This window comes from Neomonachus schauinslandi, chromosome 9 (genome assembly GCF_002201575.2).
Source record: "Neomonachus schauinslandi chromosome 9, ASM220157v2, whole genome shotgun sequence".
Taxonomy (NCBI): domain Eukaryota; kingdom Metazoa; phylum Chordata; class Mammalia; order Carnivora; family Phocidae; genus Neomonachus; species Neomonachus schauinslandi.
In genome coordinates this window covers 27630864-27648820 of record NC_058411.1, presented here as the reverse complement: position 1 = coordinate 27648820, position 17957 = coordinate 27630864, and the positions used below count along the sequence as shown (strand labels likewise).

General features: G+C 45.1%; 1 protein-coding gene across 1 annotated transcript in view; it reads right to left on the bottom strand.

Annotated features, from left to right (window-relative positions):
* Positions 1-16828, bottom strand: part of HEATR4 (HEAT repeat containing 4) — a 38539-nt gene extending 21711 nt beyond the window's left edge. Inside the window, exons 1-8 of the mRNA XM_021679545.2 lie at positions 15948-16828; positions 14579-14769; positions 13248-13388; positions 8633-8836; positions 8273-8416; positions 4289-4450; positions 2296-2456; positions 1545-1649 (exon numbers count right to left, since the gene is read on the bottom strand). Coding sequence (XP_021535220.1) covers positions 1545-1649; positions 2296-2456; positions 4289-4450; positions 8273-8416; positions 8633-8836; positions 13248-13388; positions 14579-14769; positions 15948-16828 — 1989 coding nt within the window. The remainder of the gene's footprint in view (positions 1-1544; positions 1650-2295; positions 2457-4288; positions 4451-8272; positions 8417-8632; positions 8837-13247; positions 13389-14578; positions 14770-15947) is intronic.
* Positions 16829-17957: the final 1129 nt, after the last annotated feature.

The window sequence follows — 17957 nt, the reverse complement described above, 5'->3', positions numbered from 1 at the left end:
TTTAATGTGCTCAAGCTATTCTCCCTGCCTGAAACATCTCTTTTCCACCTCTATGTGGTGGAATGTTTCCCCACTCTTTTAGGATTTCTCTCAGAAAGCATCTCTGTGAACTCTCCTCTGCCCTCTATAAGCATAGGAAATTCCCATAATGCTTTACAGCTGCCTCTGTTACAGCTATTTATAACATTTACCAAGAAAAGACAATATTTTTGCATCCCTAATGCTGGCATAGTGCCGAGCATGTAGGATGTGGTCAGACACTGCTTACTGAATGAGTGAAGGACTGATGGACATGGTGCCTTTCATTCCAGCAACCTGACGTGAAGTTCTCATCTTTGCCAGGTCAGTCCCCTGTCTGCTCTGCATGTCTTTTTATTTTCACTTGGCAATCCTGAGTGACAAGTGCTAAGGAGGTGAATGTGCAAATGAATAAGATGTTGTTAAAATGCAGATTCTGACTGAGTGAGCCTGAGGTGAGATTCTGCCCTTCTCACAAGCTACCAGGTGAAGACTGCTGCTGGTGAGGACTTTAGAGGAGGGGTCCCTGGCAACTGGGGCAGAATTAACTCAATTAACTCAAGACTAAAACATCTTCAGATGATTATACTGAACGACCAGATTTCGTGCTTTCCGCTCAAAATGTGAGGGTCCAAGGGTGGAGGGTGTTAACTTCTCATGAGAATGGCGGTGTTCTGGGCCATTTTGGAGGTACTTAGTGTTATAAGGAGAAGATATAGTGGCACATAGGAAGAAGGGGAAGCCCCCATTTGGACAGCTGAAGATGATTTAAAAATAATGGCAAGAAGCAGGTCAAGTGAAAGCTCAAATGATGGTCAGGGTTTCCTCCACCTGGAAGTCCCTCTTCTGTTCTGTCCAAGTCTTGCCCAGCTGTTCCACACTCCTTCCCAGAACTCTGATAGGTTCAGCCTACAGTAATGTCTCTCTCTGAAAAGTTATAAGAGCGTACTGTACATTTATCACTTGTCCTCAAATCATTTATGTACGTTAGTATTGTTATTCCAACTATAATGTCAGTCTTTTTGAAGTAGGGACTGTGTTTTATACCTTCTCTATGTGCTGAACACTCAGAGCCAACATAGACACTAAGTATGGTTGGGTTGTTGGGTAGTTTAAGTCAGTGCTTCTCAAACTATCTGGTGAAGGACCAGCTTTGGCGGGGGTTGGGGGGGTGGTGAGGAATGTTATTGGCTGGTACTTATATAGTACATTCATGTTAAGGCAATGTCAAAGTACTATAAAAGTTTCTAAATTCTCCTAGGGTTTGTTTTGTTTTTGTTTTTGTTTTTTGCTTATTTCATTGTGAGTGGGTTACAACTGGTGAACTGCCACCATGCTAAGAAGCCAGGTGCCTTGAGTCAGAAAGACATGTTGGCATGTGAAGATAATTCTGGGTTAGGACTAAGGTAGCAAGGTAGAGACAAAGATCTGCTCAGTAAGAATGGGATATTAAATAGCAAAAAGTGGAAGGGCTTCCCAACCTCCTTTTGCTTAGACTTTCTGTCCTGGAAACACAGAAGGCTTACCAAACTGACATTCCCGCCGACCTGAGAGAGAACCCGGCAGGCTATGATCCGGTCCTTCCACTGGTAGCTGTTCAGCTCCACAGCAAGCATGGTGTGTATCAGGGTCTGAGGAATGGAAGACTTAGGTGGATATTCTGGATAACTTTCAGAGATGCTGGAGCCTGGAAGAAGTGTTAGAGCCTAACACGGCATTCAGCGTAATGAACGTCACAAGTACATGAGGTGCCCATCCCTGGCCAAGGAAAGAGTGGGTTTACAAGATATGGGGCACTCTTCGATCTGAGCCAACTGACTTTGGAATCCTAAATCAGTGAACAAATACACATTTAGTAACCTGAACAGAAAATTCCCGGGGCCTTCTCTTTAACTATCTTTACTCCTAAGATGATTTGTATATGCCTCAATCTTTGTGAGTTTCACATTTCTACTGAGAGTAAACACACTTGTAGGTCTCTACAGTTTTCAATGGTAACTTTTGGCAGAAGCAAATTCTACATATCACAACTCTTCTTGCCTACACAGAAACCATCTGCAGCCTACTTTTCTCACCTTTGTCTCAGGTGGCTGGTGTCCCTTTTACCTGTACACAACCTCTCTACCCCAGGTCACCCACACATTTAGTCCAGTCTTTTAACTATACTTATAATCTTACTCAGCCACCTGCATTTTCGATTCCTTACATGAACTGACCTCAGACTCAAATGTTCCCCATAACTTGGTTTCTTTCTCTGACCCTGTAATGAACACATACTGTCTTCTCACTGAGATGGCTCAGGAGCATACAAGACTGGTACTCAGTGTCGTCATTCTTCTTACTGAACAGCTGCTGGAGGATCCTCTTAATCACGGGGTATGTGGCAGCACCTTCCAGAGCCAAGCACTGAGCTGCAGCCCAGCTGTCCACGCTATTACCTATCGGGTGGGGTGAAAAAAATAGCTATCTGTTCTCCCCGCAGAGAGAACAGCCTCAGGGTTGGTACCCAAGGCTGTTACCTGCCTGGTATCTTATTCCCCTGTGCCCCACTCAGTATAGAAGTCAAAGCCTGTATTTAAATGGATCATATCAAGGTTTTAAATATAGACTGAAAATCTTAACCTGAGAAGTCAAATCCTAAAAGGTTCTTTTTTTTTTTTTTTTAAAGATTTTATTTATTTATTTGACAGAGAGAGACACAGCAAGAGAGGGAACACAAGCAGGGGGAGTGGGAGAGGGAGAAGCAGGCTTCCCGCCAAGCAGGGAGCCCGATGTGGGGCTTGATCCTAGGACCCTGGGACCATGACCTGAGCCACCCAGGCGCCCCAAATCCTAAAAGGCTCTTGCTGGTTAACAGCAGTAGGCCCTTATGTCCTGGGTGAGAGATAGAGTTGTTCCTTCCCTTACAGACTGGGAAGCCTGGAGTGGAGACTCCCTCTCTCTCTCTTTTTTTTTTTTTTTTTTTTAAGATTTTATTTATTTGATGGCGCCTGGGTGGCTCAGATGGTTAAGCGTCTGCCTTCGGCTCAGGTCATGATCCCAGGGTCCTGGGATCGAGTCCCGCATCGGGCTCCCTGCTAGGCGGGGAGCCTGCTTCTCTCCCTCTGCCTCTGCCTCTCTCTCTCTCTCTCTGACTTTCATGAATAAAAAAAAAAAAAAAAAGATTTTATTTGAGAGAGAGAAGTCAAGAGAGAGTGCAAGCAGTGGGGAGGGGCAGAGGGAGAAGCAGACTCTCCCTGAGCAGGTAGCCCAATGTAGAGTTTGATTCAGGACCTGATCTCAGGACCCTGGGATCATGACCTAAGCTGAAGGCAGACGCTTAACTGACTGAGCCACCCAGGTGCCCCTGGAGTGGAGACTTTCTTAAGACAAATGGATTAAGTTGTTGAGGGTCTATATGCAGAAGGTCAAACCAGTCAGCCAGCTGTCCTTGTCTGCCCATCTCCCCAGTGCCCCCAGGACAGGAAGGAACAGGCACTCTTTCAGAGAGCCGTCAGGCACATTGGGCACCTGACAGCTGTCTTGCTTGTATTACTCCAACAGTGTGTGTGGATGATACCGGTGAGTTAATGTGCAAAGATGGAAGCACAATGTGTTCAAGTGGTGATTTAAGTTTCAGAAAGTATTCTTTAATATTGTTATGTCATCTTTTTAAATTAAAAGTAAATCTGTGCATGGGGCACCTGGCTGGCTCAGTGAGAAGAGCATGATCTCGGGGTTGTGATTCTGAGCCCCATGCTGGGTGTAGAGATTACATACATACATATATAAGTAAACAAACTTTTTTTTTTTTAAAGTAAATTTGTGAGACATCTGGGTGGCTCAGCTGGTCAGGCATCCAACTCTTGATTTCTGCTCAGGTCATGATCTCAGGGTTGTGAGATCAAGCCCCACGTCGGGCTCGGCTCTGGGTGTGGAGTGTGTGTAAGATTCTCCCTCTCCCCCCGTCCACTGCCCCCTCCCCCACCTCGCTTTCACATGCTCGCTCGCTCTCTCAAATGAATTTGTGTGAACGGGGGGCATGGTGTCTAGGCAGATGCATCTGTGAAACACTTAGCCACCCAAGTACCACTAGGTGGAAGTGCACCTATTTTATAAAAGTGCCTAGGAACCACTATCTCTGGGTGTTCATGAATGTAAACCCAAATCCCCCAATACAGTAGACCTCACAAATATGATATTGGAGAAGAAAGGATTAGGAAAAGCTAATGGTGAGGTATCCTGTCTCTACCGCATATTCCCAGGTCACAAGTGACGGGGAGTTACGCACCCTTCAAAAGGACACTGTGCATGATGTCCCGGGCGAGGGGATTATGCGACTGTATGACGTACTGGCATAGTGCTGCTGCGATCCGCACATTGGCACTTTTGTCACAAAGAGCAGCCTCCAGAGCGGGCTGTAGAACCTCTGGCAAGTCCTGGACAGATGGGGCTTTCCCAGTCTCCTTGTCTGTGATCAAAAGAGAACCAGGTAAGAGGGTGCTAGCCCCTTTGATTTCCACCAACAGTTTCTTTCCCATAGCCACAGAGTGGTTGACCTCAGTCTCAGTTGCTGGTGCTTACTGCTAGTTAATAGAATTAGAGTTTAGCTGAGCCCCTGCAATGGGCAGGCTTCTATGGCTCACTTCTGTGCTGGGTATGCCTGTTCCCAATCCTTGATCACCCGGCCTCTAAAGAGCTGGATTCAAGCCACAGAAGGTTTCCAGCTAGACTATGGCGACCTTCACCATTAGTTTTACTGATGAAAATCAATGTCTTTATCATATGTATTTTTGTATTTTTTTTTTAAAGATTTTATATATTTGACAGAGAGAAAGAGCACAGGCAGGGGGAGCAGCAGGGGCAGAGGGAGAGGGAGAAGCAGGCTTCCCGCTCAGCAGGGAGCCCACTGCGGGGTTCGATCCCAGGAGCCCAGGATCATGACCCGAACCGAAGGCAGACACTTAACCAAGTGAGCCACACAGGCACCCCTATATTTTTGTATTTTTAATAATAATAGCAATTATACTTAGAAGGTGCTTTGCCGTTTATAGTGTTTTTGTAGTCATCTCATTCAGTGTGGCAGCCCTCACGGAAGTAGGCAAGGCAGGTATTAACTGCAGAGCTCACCTGAAATATGTCATTTCAGGAGTCTTTTTAGATCGGAGCAGTCAGACTCACAAGCCTCACAGACCACACAAAGCACCAGTCTTCGAAGGATCTAGGATGGGAGCACGGTTTGCCGACAGGGCAGCACCAGGCATTCCTTCTGGCCAGAGTTCTCCAGGCACTTCGGACAGCATCCACAGAGTCTTCTGGGGACATGTGCTATGTTCCACAGGAGTGAGTATGTCTTATAACAAGTCCATAGATCTAGTCCCAGGCCCACAAAGGGCCTGCCTATTAGAAGTCACGGCACTCGTGGAAGCCCAAGGGATAGCACCTCCTTAAGGCATTTCTATCTCACTTGCAGTTTTCCCAGTCCAGATGTGATTTATCAGAGTTCATGTTTACCATAAGTAATGTTGCCTATAAAGATCAGGGCAACAGGTAGGCATTTTAACTAAAGCCCAGATCCTCAAGTAGAAGGGGAAAAGGCCTGTTAAAAAGGGCCTTCTGTCCACAATTATCCTCATTTTAGAGATAAGGAATTTGAAGCTCAGATAGGCTAACTGACTTCCCAGGAAATGGCAGAGCTGGATCTGTGACTAAGATTTTAGGATTTCTAATCTGTCTGTCTTATTATCACTGCAGGCTGCTATGCCATTTGTTAAGAATAGGCTAGATGGGGGGCGCCTGGATGGCTCAGTCATTGAGCGTCTGCCTTCAGCTCAGGTCATGATCCCAGGGTCCTGGGATTGAGCCCTGCATCAGGCTCCTGCTCAGCGGAAAGCCTGCTTCTTCCTCTCCCACCCACCCTGCTTGTGTTCCCTCTCTCGCTGTGTCTCTCTCTGTCAAATAAATAAATAAAATCTTAAAAAAAAAAAAAAAAGGAATAGGCTAGATGGGAATAGGTATATTTTGCGGGAATATGTAGAAGTCAAATGAGAATTTGAAGAAAGTAATGAGTAAGATAGTTTTCTTTGGGAAGGTATGGGGAAGAAACAAGACAAAGACAGGTTAAAATCTAGATACCTAGGACATGTGAAAGGGATCACATGAAGGCATAATTCTGGGGGCAGACAAAAGTGTTCTTTGTGGAAGATTTGGGGATAAGATTATAATATCTGTGGCTGCCTATTGAAGGTTTTCTCTGTGCCAGGCACTGCAAATATATCATCCATTTAATACCCAAGGAAACAAGCAGTTATAATTAAAAAAAAAGTATATGTGTGTGGGGGGCTACCTGCCTGGCTCAATTGGAAGAGCATGTAACTCTTGATTTCGGGGTCGTGAGTTCAAGCACCATGTTGGACGTAGAGCTTATGTAAAAAAAAAAAAAAAAAAAGTATATGTGTGGAAGCATATAGTAGGGACAATGACCCAAGTCTGGGTGGTAGGGCAGGGAAAACTCAGAGGAGGTGATAGCTGAAAATTAAAGGACAAATATAGACGTTAATCAGGTAAAGAGAAATGAAGAGTTTTTTGGCAGATGGGGCAGCAAATTCGAAAACTTGTAGCAAAAATGCCCATATCTAAAACTCAGCTAGGAAATATGTGAAACTTTAAAAACATGACACTTTTGTAGAAGTAAAATTAGTCCCCGCCATTAAGGAGTTCCTTGTCTGGTAGGAATGGCAGAAAAGTGAATGGACAGTTACGACAGAGTGATACATATTAGGACAGAATATTATTAGGATGCTACCAGCAGCAGAGAGGAAGAAGCATTAGCGCAGGCTTCACATAAAAGGTATCTGAGGGCATCTGAGAAATAAGTAAGCCAGTTGGTTTTGTGTCCTTCCAATAGCACTTGATAGTTTCTATCATTTGGGTCCTGTGTCTTGTTAAACTGGCTCCTCAGATTACAATTCTGGCTGTTGTAGATGGGAAATTTTCCTTTTTAACTACTTATTGCTAGTAAAGCAAAAAGCTATTGACATTTCTTTTCCAAAAGATTTAAGACCATCGGAAAGAATGGCTCAGTCCTTAATTCATTTTATAAAGCTAGCAAAAACTAAAACTTAGCAAAAATAAACTACTCATTTCACTTATAAATGTAGTAAAACATTCTAAAATATCAACAAATCAAACCCAGTGGAGTAAAAAAAGAATAATATATCTTGGATCTGTTAGATTCTAAGAATTTAACAACAGAATTCATCATATCCACAAATTAAAGGAGAGAAAATAGAAAATGGGTAGTAAAATTCAACACTCATTTTTATAATAAATAGAAAAGCCTACATGTATGTTGGCATATTATTTCCAAAAGCATCGAGAAAGACGTGAAATGCCAAACTGAACATTGGTTACCCTGGGGAGTGGCATGGGGTGGGACTGGGACTGGAAATTTGGGGGGAAGGGAATGACCTCTTATATTTCTCTGTTGACTGATGAATACACAAAGAGGGAAGCAGAATCAGTAGAATCTGTTGGTCGTTTGGTTATGGGAAGAGGAAGGGTTTGTCCAGGATGACTCCCAGGGCCCTGGCTCAGAAACTAGATGGATTGTGGTGCTGCTGATTGAGGTTTGGAACTTGGGGAGGGGTCCATGGTGAGGGTAATTAGTTCAGTTTGGGTTTCAGATGTGCTGTCAAAAGAAGGGCTAAAATAGAGTTAGGAGGCACCTGGGTGGCTTGGTCGTTAAGTGTCTGCCTTCAGCTCAGGTCATGATCCCAGAGTCCTGGGATTAAGCCCCGCATCAGGCTCCCTGCTCAGCGGGAAGCCTGCTTCTCCCTCTCCCACTCCTCCTGCTTGTGTTCCCTCTCTCACTGTGTCTCTCTCTGTCAAATAAATAAATAAAATCTTTTAAATAAATAAAATAGAGTTAGGAAGGGAAAGTGTGTGTATATACATATATAATGTATATGTATATACACACAAACTATGTATAATTTTGGGCTATTACAAATGGGATCTCTCAGGGTGGAACAATGTGAACTTCCTTGAAGCTGCTGAGCAAACAAAATGTGATGAAATGTAGTGCCAAAAGCACTGGACCAGAAGTCAGGAATTTTATTTCTTGCTGTTAAGCTGTGTATATTCAGGCCAGTCTCTGGGCCTTGGTTTCGTTTGTAAAATGATCTCAGATAAGCTCGAAGGTCCACACCAGTTATCACTGTCTATGGCTGTGTGAGTTGCTTATATTCTCAAGTAGTTAAGTTCTGGCTCTCACCTGAGTCCCCCTGGCTGGTGGCAATCCGGGGCCGTTCCAAAGCAGCTGTGGCACATGTAATGATGGCTTGGATCCGAATGTCATCATGCACATCCACCAAGCCCTGCAGCAGGCCCTCTATTGTCTCATGGTGCCACTCAATGACTATGCCGCAGGGAGGGAAATGAAAAGAAAACCATCTGGTGAGGGTTAGATAGAAAGGCTCTCTGCTAGTGACAACCTGGTGACGTAACCAGATTTGTATGTTTTCACAAGAGAGGGATGGCTTTTCATAGATTGAGAAACACGAGTCCAAGGTAAGAACCTCCTCCCTCTCATGTTTACTGGTATCTCTGGACCCACCCCTGCCCCTTCACTCACTCAGAGCCCAGGCAGTCTTCCATTCCTGTAGCATCCTCTGCAGGACCACCAGTTCCCAAGCCACATCCTCCTTTGGTGATTCCTTCTGCTTCTTCTGTCTCCTGGTCTTAATGGCAACATCCTCCTCACCCACCTGGAGCAGCAGATTTCTGACTGGAGTGGGCAAAGCCGTCCAGCGCGGAGCTCCTTTCATAGGCCTGCAGGCTATGCAGTGTGAGATAGGCTTACCCCCCTGCCCTAGGCCCTGGGTTCCCAGCTACCATTACATCCTGCTCCTGACCAACACCAAGGCAAAACAAAACTCTTGAGAACAAACTTTCCCATGGTTATACAGGGAACTAAAGTACAACCCATAGGGAGTTAGGAAAAGTCCTGATGACAGACATGATAAAGCCATGATGGGGGAGACTGAGATATATATAAGCCTTTTTATACATTTAATATAATATATATATGATGTGTATATATATATATATAATCTGTATACATAATATAACAATATAATAAAATTTGTTTATATGTAATAAGGTTTTGCTCAAAATTCAGTATCTGATATATTGCAATTTAGAGTGTAATTGTCCATTCCTAGTTTATTAGGTTTTCTTTCTTTTTTTTTTTTTAAAGATTTTATTTATTTATTTAACAGAGATACAGTGAGAGAGGGAACACAAGCAGGGGGAGTGGGACAGGGAGAAGCAGGCTTCCCGAGGAGCAGGGAGCCCGATGTGGGGCTTGATCCCAGCACTCTGGGATCATGACCTGAGCCGAAGGCAGACACCCAATGATGAGCCACCCAGGCGCCCCTTCTTTTTTTTTAAGTTTGTTTATTTATTGGGGTGTCAGTTAAGCGTCTGACTCTTGATTTTGGCTCAGGTCATGATCTCAGTGTCCTGGGGTCGAGCCCCTTGTGGGGCCCCGCGCTCAGCAGGGAGTCGCTTGAGGATTCTCTCTCTCTCTCTGCCCCTACCCCTGCTTGGGCACGCATGCATGCTCTCTCTCTCTCTCTCAGATCTTTTTTTTTTTTTTTTTTTTTATTTTATTTTTTTTTTTTAAAGATTTTATTTATTTATTTGAGACAGAGAGAATGAGAGACAGAGAGCACGAGAGGGAGGAGGGTCGGAGGGAGAAGCAGACTCCCCGCCGAGCAGGGAGCCCGATGTGGGACTCGATCCCGGGACTCCAGGATCATGACCTGAGCCGAAGGCAGTTGCTTAACCAACTGAGCCACCCCCGGGCCCCCCTTTTTTTTTTTTTTTTTTTTAGTTTATTTGTAAGTGATCTCTACAGCCAACACGGGGTTTGAACTCATGACACCAAGATCAAGAGTCGCATGTTCTGACTGAGCCAGCCAGGTGCTGACTTTTTTTATGTTTCTTTTTAATGTTTTTAATTTGGGAAGAGGAATGCTGCTACAACCTGCTAAGTTTGAAAGATTTTAGCATCTCTGAGTTTTTCCTCATTATGACAACAGCTGGAAATTTGAGGACAGAACGTATTATAAAAATACAATTATAGTTGTTACGTTTTCTAGACTTCGTGATCTCCCTGGTGTCAGATTCACAAAGCCTTTTCCTAAGAAGAGCAGTTGTGTGGAGAACGCAAAAAATATAAAAACATTTCCAGATTACTAAGTTCATGATCTGTGGCATTGCTTATCAGCCTCATGCTCTAATCTGTCACTACCAAAGGTTTGTGTCTCTTCCAAGATTTCATTCTAACTAACATGTTTAGATTTATTCTAAATCCGTTCTTTCCTTTGAACAAGAAAGGCAATGCCATTTCTTTCTTCTAATGTAAAAAGAGTCTTTGAGACCCCAAGGCAGTTTAGCTCAGATGCTATACAGAGCATACCCTCCAATGGTTCTCCCCCAGCTTGGTCATGCTGGGGGAACTCCATCACCCTGTTGAGGGCTGGCTTCCTTTGCAGTATAGGGTATGCAGCCAGAGAGATAGAACCACCTCCAGACAGGTCAGCTCCCAGTGAGTCGATACTATGATAACTCCCCCATTTCTCTCCTCTCAGCCTGCTTGAAATCCCTCCCACGGAAGTGAGTAGTGGCCGGATTAGTCTAGTCCCTTTCCTCCTATATCCCCCTGCTCAGGGAGTTAAAAAGGATGTGAGAAAGCCTTGAATCCCTGGTATTTAACCTGTGTGGGAATAAACATGCACAACTGCCAATATTAATTTTACTTCCAGTCCTTTGAGTTCTAGGCAGGTATAAATACATCCACTAGCCACATTCCACATCAAAAGTCCCCTGACACGAGCACACAGACAACCCTTTGGCTTTCTATGGGATAAAAGGTGCAGTATACTTTGTTGGCAGAAACAAATGGTGCCTTTCACTTTGTACCATAAGACCTGTGCTTACTATAGAAGAACTGTAATGATCTGGGTATACTAGAGAGTTTTATATTACAACTTGGGGGAAATTAAGGCTATTGTATCTTGAGAATGTTCATCATTTTAAAGAAATCATCATCTAAGGTTTTCAATTCAATCAAAATGGAGAGTAAAAAAAATCTACCCACGCCTCCTAACTCCAGGAATTTTTTTTTTTCTTTTTTAGGTTCTTTCATTACCTAGTATTTCCTGAATGAGACGATGAATGAAATAGTTATAAGAAGGTGTGTCTATGTTACTCTTCTGACTTTACTTCTCCCAGATCAATTTCAAATATTTTTTTAAAGATTATTTGAGAGAGACAAAGAGCATGAGCAGGGGGGAGGAGCAGGAGAGGGAAAAGCAGACTCCCCACTGAGCAGGGAGCCCGACAGGGGGCTCGGTCCTAGGACCCCGAGATCAGACCTGAGTTGAAGTGAGGCACTCAACTGACTGAGCCACCCAGGTGCCCCTATTTATTAATTTTTTTAAGTAGGCTCCACACCCAACATGGGGCTTGAACTCCCGACCCTGAGATTAAGAATCGCATACTCCCACCAACTGAGCCAGCCAGGCCCCCCTCAATTTCAAATACTATTTTTAAAAAGAAGTTTGGGAAAGATTCTACAGCTTCTTTGTTCATTAGATGTTCTATGTTCTGGGGAAAAGAGGGCAGACATCTAGCACAGTCGGGGAAAAGTGTCTGTGAAGCCAGTGAGACAGGTGGTGAGACATCTGAATCCAGCAGGGGGATTTGTTTTTTATAAGAGCTGTGAGGCAGAATTCACATACTATAAAATTCATCCTTTTAAAATGTACCCAATTCAGTGGTTTTTAGTATATTCAGAGTTGTACAACTATCACAATGTCTAATTTTAGGATTTTTTTTTTTTTAAGATTTTATTTTTTTTATTTATTCATGAGAGACAGAGAGAGAGACAGGGGCAGAGGGAGAAGCAGGCTCCCCGTGGAGCAGGGAGCCCGATGCGGGACTCGATCCCAGGACCCTGGGATCATGACCTGAGCCGAAGGCAGACGCTTAACCGACTGAGCCACCCAGGCGTCCCTAGGATATTTTTATCACCCCAAAAAGAAACCCTGTGCCGATTCCTCCCTTCCCCTAGCAACTGCTGGTCAACTGTCTGTCTTTGTGGTTTTGCCTATTCTCAGAGGGGAGGGCGTACACAATACAGTTGCCTTGTGGGGAAAGTAGTATACTAATAATAATTCCTTGAGTTTGAGCACTTAATAGTTTATAAAATGCATTCACAAAGTCACCTAAGTATCAATAAATATCACAAAATGAGTAAGTATTTCCAAAGTGCCTTCCTGTAGGAATGATTAGTGTCTCAGCTCTAATGAAGCCGGTGAAGCCTTAGAAGGGGACTTGCCTAGACCCAATCCTAGGCTTTGCTGGGGTGCTTTCTCCGCTAGTACCATTAGTTTCTGCACACAAGGGGGCTCACCAGAACAGTGGCCCTGCAAAGAAAAGTCAGGGGACATGGAAGCATAGTCTCTTGGAGGATGGGCACTTTTTGTTTCATAAGCTCATTTCTTGGCCAACTCCCTTCCTCTCTCTCTCACAGAATTAAGAAAGACATGCTTATGAAACAGAAATATAGAACAGAGGATGACCCTAGTACCTGAGACAGATATGGGCCTGAGAATGGAATGGGAAGGTAGAACCAGCCCAAAGGGACAAGGTAGAGTGCTGGATCGAGGGTTTGATGTAACTTCCTCTGGAAGCATGGGAAGAAGATGGGTCCTGCCTCATTGGTAATTCCCGGCCCTAAATCTCTTGGTTACACCTAAGTTTGATCTGATTTCAACTGAATGGATGTTCCACAAAGGCTCTTTCTAGTTACAGTTAGTGTTTTATAATTTTATGAGATGATTTTTAGTTAGTAGGAAGGGACTCCCCTACATACTGGTGATGCCCAGCCTATAAAACAGGGTCCTTAAAGAAACAGCCCCATTTCTGGGGCACCTGGGCGGCTCAGTCAGTTAAGTGTCTGACTCTTGATTTCCGCTCAGATCATGATCTTAGGGTCATGAGATTGAGCCCTGCTTGGGGCTCTGTGCTCAGCAGGGAGTCTGCTTGAGATCCTCTCCCTCTGCCCCTTCCCCTGGCTTGTGCACACGCTCATGCGTGTGCTCTCTCTCTCTCAAATAAATCTTAAAAAAAAAATAGCGCACTTCCATCATCACCCCTATTACCCACTTCCTGCTTACGTGCTTCAGGAACTGGCTGGGAAGTCCACCTTTCTGGGGTTTCGGGGAAGACTTTAGACAGCTGCTTCTTGTAGCAGTTGAGGTTTTCCAAGAAAATGTGGTCTGTCTTCGCACCAATCTGGTGTATGATCTGGACTTGATCTGTGAACACATAAAAGAAATAAGGAGTCCCTAGTACCACCCTCCTTCCTCTCTTGCTGGGTTTTCAGTCACCAGGATCACACCCAATTTCCTTCTGCGTTACTCTTCAGCCCCAAAGACTCATGATTACCATGATGTGGGGGCATCCTTTGAAGGTGACTGTTGCTTGGAAATAGGAGCTAGTAGTCTCATAGAGGCTTGGAAGCCAAGGAGGAACCTACCTTAACTTACAGGCATTGTCCCCTATGAAAAGCTAAGTCCCAATAAAGGAGTATCTAATTCATTTCTTATCAGTCATAAATAACTTCATCTGAATAATTCCGTTAAAACACTTTAAGAAGACTTTCAGTTGACAGTTTAGGAACAAGATGGGGGCAAGGAAGAATAAACAGCTTGGAACATACAGACCTAGATCATGTATCTTGGAAGCCCAGGCATTGAAAGGATAGCAAGATGGAAGGGGAAGGTAATGGACATTATTGAGCATTGAGCAAGAAGCATTATAAATGCTTTCCTGTCTATTCTTTACTTGAAGTGCTTTTTTTTTTTTTTAAGATTTTATTTATTTATTAGAGAGAGAGAGATAGTGAGAGACAGCACGAGCAAGGAGAGGGAGAAGTAGGGTTCCTGCGAGCAGGGAGCCTGATATGGGGCTCGATCTCAGGACCCTGAGATCATGACCTGAGCCAAAGGCAAACGCTTAACTGACTGAGCCACCCAGGCTTTACGTGCATTTTTGTTACTGTCGTTTTACAAATAAGGCTCAGAGAGATGATATAATTTGCTAAAGTTAGTAGGGAAGGGCTAAACCAGGATCCTCCAGACTTCAAAGCCTGTGATTTTTTTCTAACATAGCAGCTCAATGGGGGATTATCTCCAAGGGAGAGAAAGGAGAAGAGCAGAGAAGAGGTAGTTGTTCTCCAAGCCAAACCTTGTTTGCTTTACAACCCCACACTCCACAACCTTCTTAGTTAGATAAAGGGATAGAGCAAGGAATGGGGTGACAGATTCCTCCCCACCAGATACCTGCCTGCCCCTTGCCAAGACAACTCTCCTGTGCTAGTCACAAGGGGATGTTGGTCTTCGAGGGCCTCTTATCCACACCCATGACTATTTCATTCCCCAGCTGCCTTCCACCTCCCTGCTCCATGCCCACCTCAGCCCCCAGCACAGCACCCCAGCTCTATTACCAAAGTATATCTCCTGTTCAAAGGTGTTGTCTGTGGAGTAAGCAAACTTTCCAGCTCGACGATTCACCTGCCGGAAGTGGCTCTGCTTTGGGGGCTGGCAGATGTTCTTCTTTCCTTTGATATCCTCAGCAGTCTCATTGTTGCCAGGCATAGCTTCAGCTCTCTGCACTTGTGGCAAGTAATTGGGTAATCTTAGCAGGAGGAGAGGGAGAAAAGGGAAAGATAGGAGATGGACCTCCTGCCTTCCATCAGACCCATAGCTCACTCCTCTTTAAGCTCACCTTACATACACATGAGCATCTGGAAAACACCTATGTTTAACTATTGGCCTTGTCCCAAAGTGCCAAATGAATATTCAGGCCCGCCAGAAGGGCCTGTCTGCAGCCACCTTCCTCCTCCTCCAGTGGAGCCACTCCTGCAGCCACTGGGCAGCATGGTAGAGTGGCCAGGCTCCCAGCAGTACCTTTTTTATCATGGTGCCCTTAGAGGTTACATGGACTTGGGGAAGGAAACCAATTCCTCCATTACTTCACTTTATCGTGTATGTGGCTATTTAAAGACTGTCAACCCCAGTGAACAGATCATAAGCTCCTTAAAGGGTCTCTCGTTTACGTTGTATTCCCAGCACTTTGCAGAGTACCTGGCAAGGAGTAGGAAGGCAGTTTATGTTTGTCCAATAAATGAACAAATAAATGGATTCCCACTTTACTTTTAGTTCACTTTTGGGAATCAGATATTGTAATAGCTCTGGTCTTCCCTCGAGCTATAAGTGAGAAGAAGGCAATCTGAGAAATATGCAGTAATCAACCCTCAGGTTGTTTAGTTCTCTGTCTGGTTGCCAGTCAGTTTTTGCATCAGTGACACAGTGGCTCCTTATTCAAAGTGAGACAGAACCAAACCTCAGAGCCTTGAGATCTCTGCCTTCTCTCTCTCAATATGGATACATTTCTGAGAGCACCTAGACAGCAAAATAGCTCAGTCTGCTAGGAAAGGCCAGGAACCAATCCCTTTAAAGGCAATGGTTCTCAACTAGGAGTGATTGGGGTCCCTTAAGGGGACATGTGTCAATGTCTGGAGACATCTTTGGTTGTCCCAACTGGAGAATGCTTCTGGCATCCAGTGGGGTGCTACTAAACATCCTACAAGGCACAAGACAGCCCCCCACAACAGAATTGTCCAACCCAGGATGTCAGTAGTACCTGGTTGAGCACCTTACTTTAAGGAGATCGTAGAGAACAAATTGACAGTGGAGAATACAAGAGGTTGGTGGGACAGCATGTTCTGAAATAAGGAATGTGAACCAACCCCGGAGTCCTGGAAGGGGACCCATGGGTTCTCAAAGGTGTGCCTGAGGCCCCAGCCAACGTACCTATAATAAACAGGGAGCAGCAGCTCCAGCTTCTCTCTCTCCTGGGTGGGCAAGATAATGCTTTCATCCTCAAATTCTGCTGTTTCTTCTTTCTCTAGCTGTTTCAGTAGCTCCAGATCGCTAGTGGAAGTAAGCTCATCCCGGATGTGGCTCCAGTCGTATTGCTGGCGAAGAAATCTCTGCCACTTGTTGGGGGATACCCCAGGCCTCAGAGGACGTTTGCTCTGGATCCATCGGGCGGTGCGCTTGTTCAGCTTTTCCAGCACGATGGCTTCCCAGGCTCTGGCCTCCTTCTCAAGGGGTGGCAGCCAGGCTTCCCTCTCCTCCAGGTTCATGTCTGGAGAAAGTGACAGACCTGGCATGTCTGGATCCCTGCAGGAATGAGGGATGAGAGGGCAAGATTCTTCCTGGCCCACACTTGCCGGCTTGGATTCCTTTGGCCGCTTCTTAAGATTGGCAGACCTTTCTGTCTTCACAGCCTGGGAGGTGACCCTTGCTGAGGGACCTGAAGAATGCAAGGACTTGAGGCCAGTGGGTTTCTCGCATCGGGCCCTGCTGATCTGGGGAGGCTGGATGATGTGGCCTGCCTTGTAGAGATGGTCAAAGTTGTACTGGCTGTAAGGGGTGCTGGGAAGCCCTCGCTGCCATACCACCTCCTGAGAGAAGGTGAGGTTTGTAGCAGCCTTTTTCAAATACTGGTTCTTCAGGTGTGCACAGCGATGTGGGCTAAAGTGGAAGACTGGAGGTACACTGGACACCGAGGCACACTCCTCGTGTCCTGGTTTTGAGTGGGAAAAATTCATGCCCCATCCCAGCCGTGGGGGGAGTGACTGATGGAAATGGTGGGAAAGAAGTGTCTTTCCCTGTTGGGTTCTGGTCATTGTTTCCCAGCAAAAGCTTCCTTCCACACTGCCTGGTCCAGATGCAGGGCTGGAGGTATGACCAGATACCTGTTGAGGGGATGGGAGGAACTGCTGAGAGCTCTAGGTCAGTAGAAATCGGTAGCCCATAGCAGTCCAGAAAGGAAATAAATGGGAAGACGGGGGAGCGGGGGGAAGCCACGTGAGTTAAAAGGACAAAAGAGGGGCGCCTGGGTGGCTCAGTCGGTTAAGCGTCTGCCTTCAGCTCAGGTCATGGTCCCAGGGTCCTGGGATCGAGCCCCGCATCGGGCTCCCTGCTCGGAGGAGAGCCTGCTTCTCCCTCTCCCACTCCCCCTGCGTGTGTTCCCTCTCTCGCTGTGCCTCTCTCTCTAATAAATAAATAAAATCTTCAAAAAAAAAAAAAAGGACAAAAGAAAGAAATGGTGCGATATTCTAAATATTCCTTGTATCAGCCCCTTGCTTCCAATGTTCCCATTTGTCCCCAAAGCTCAGCCCCTCCTCTCCTTATGAGGGATTAGATTACTGCTTTTCAGCAGTATCCATGCTTCTAATTTTTCCTCATATGTTGCTTTCTGTGTATTTAAAGGGCTTATAGCATAAAGTTCAGACAACTCAGCCTGGCATTCAGGGTTCTTCATGAGTGTGACCCCGGTTTCTGACCTTCTCTGGCCATAACCTCTCAAGTCTCTTAACTCCTCTCTGCGTATTCCTCCCTCTACACAGTGGAGCTTCCTTTTGTGCCCTCTATCTGCAGTAGCCTTTCCTCCATATTTGACAAATTCTATCCATTCTTCCAGGCCTAGGTCAGTTCCTACCCACTCCAGAACTCTTTCTTGACCTATCCAGGCCTCCATATCCCACACAAATTTATAAATCACTCCTAGTCTGTACCAGTTTTTTTTTTTTTTTAATTCCAGTATAGTTAACATACAGTGTTAAATTAGTTTCAGGGGTAATGGTCTTCATTGTTAAAATGTTTAACAGCTACAGAATATTTTACCAAGTAGGTAAATCACCTTTTCCTTAATTATTGGGCAAACTGTTTTCAGGTTTTAGCTAGCATGGAAAACACTGTAAAGGGCGCCTGGGTGGCTCAGTCGTTAAGCGTCTGCCTTCGGCTCAGGTCATG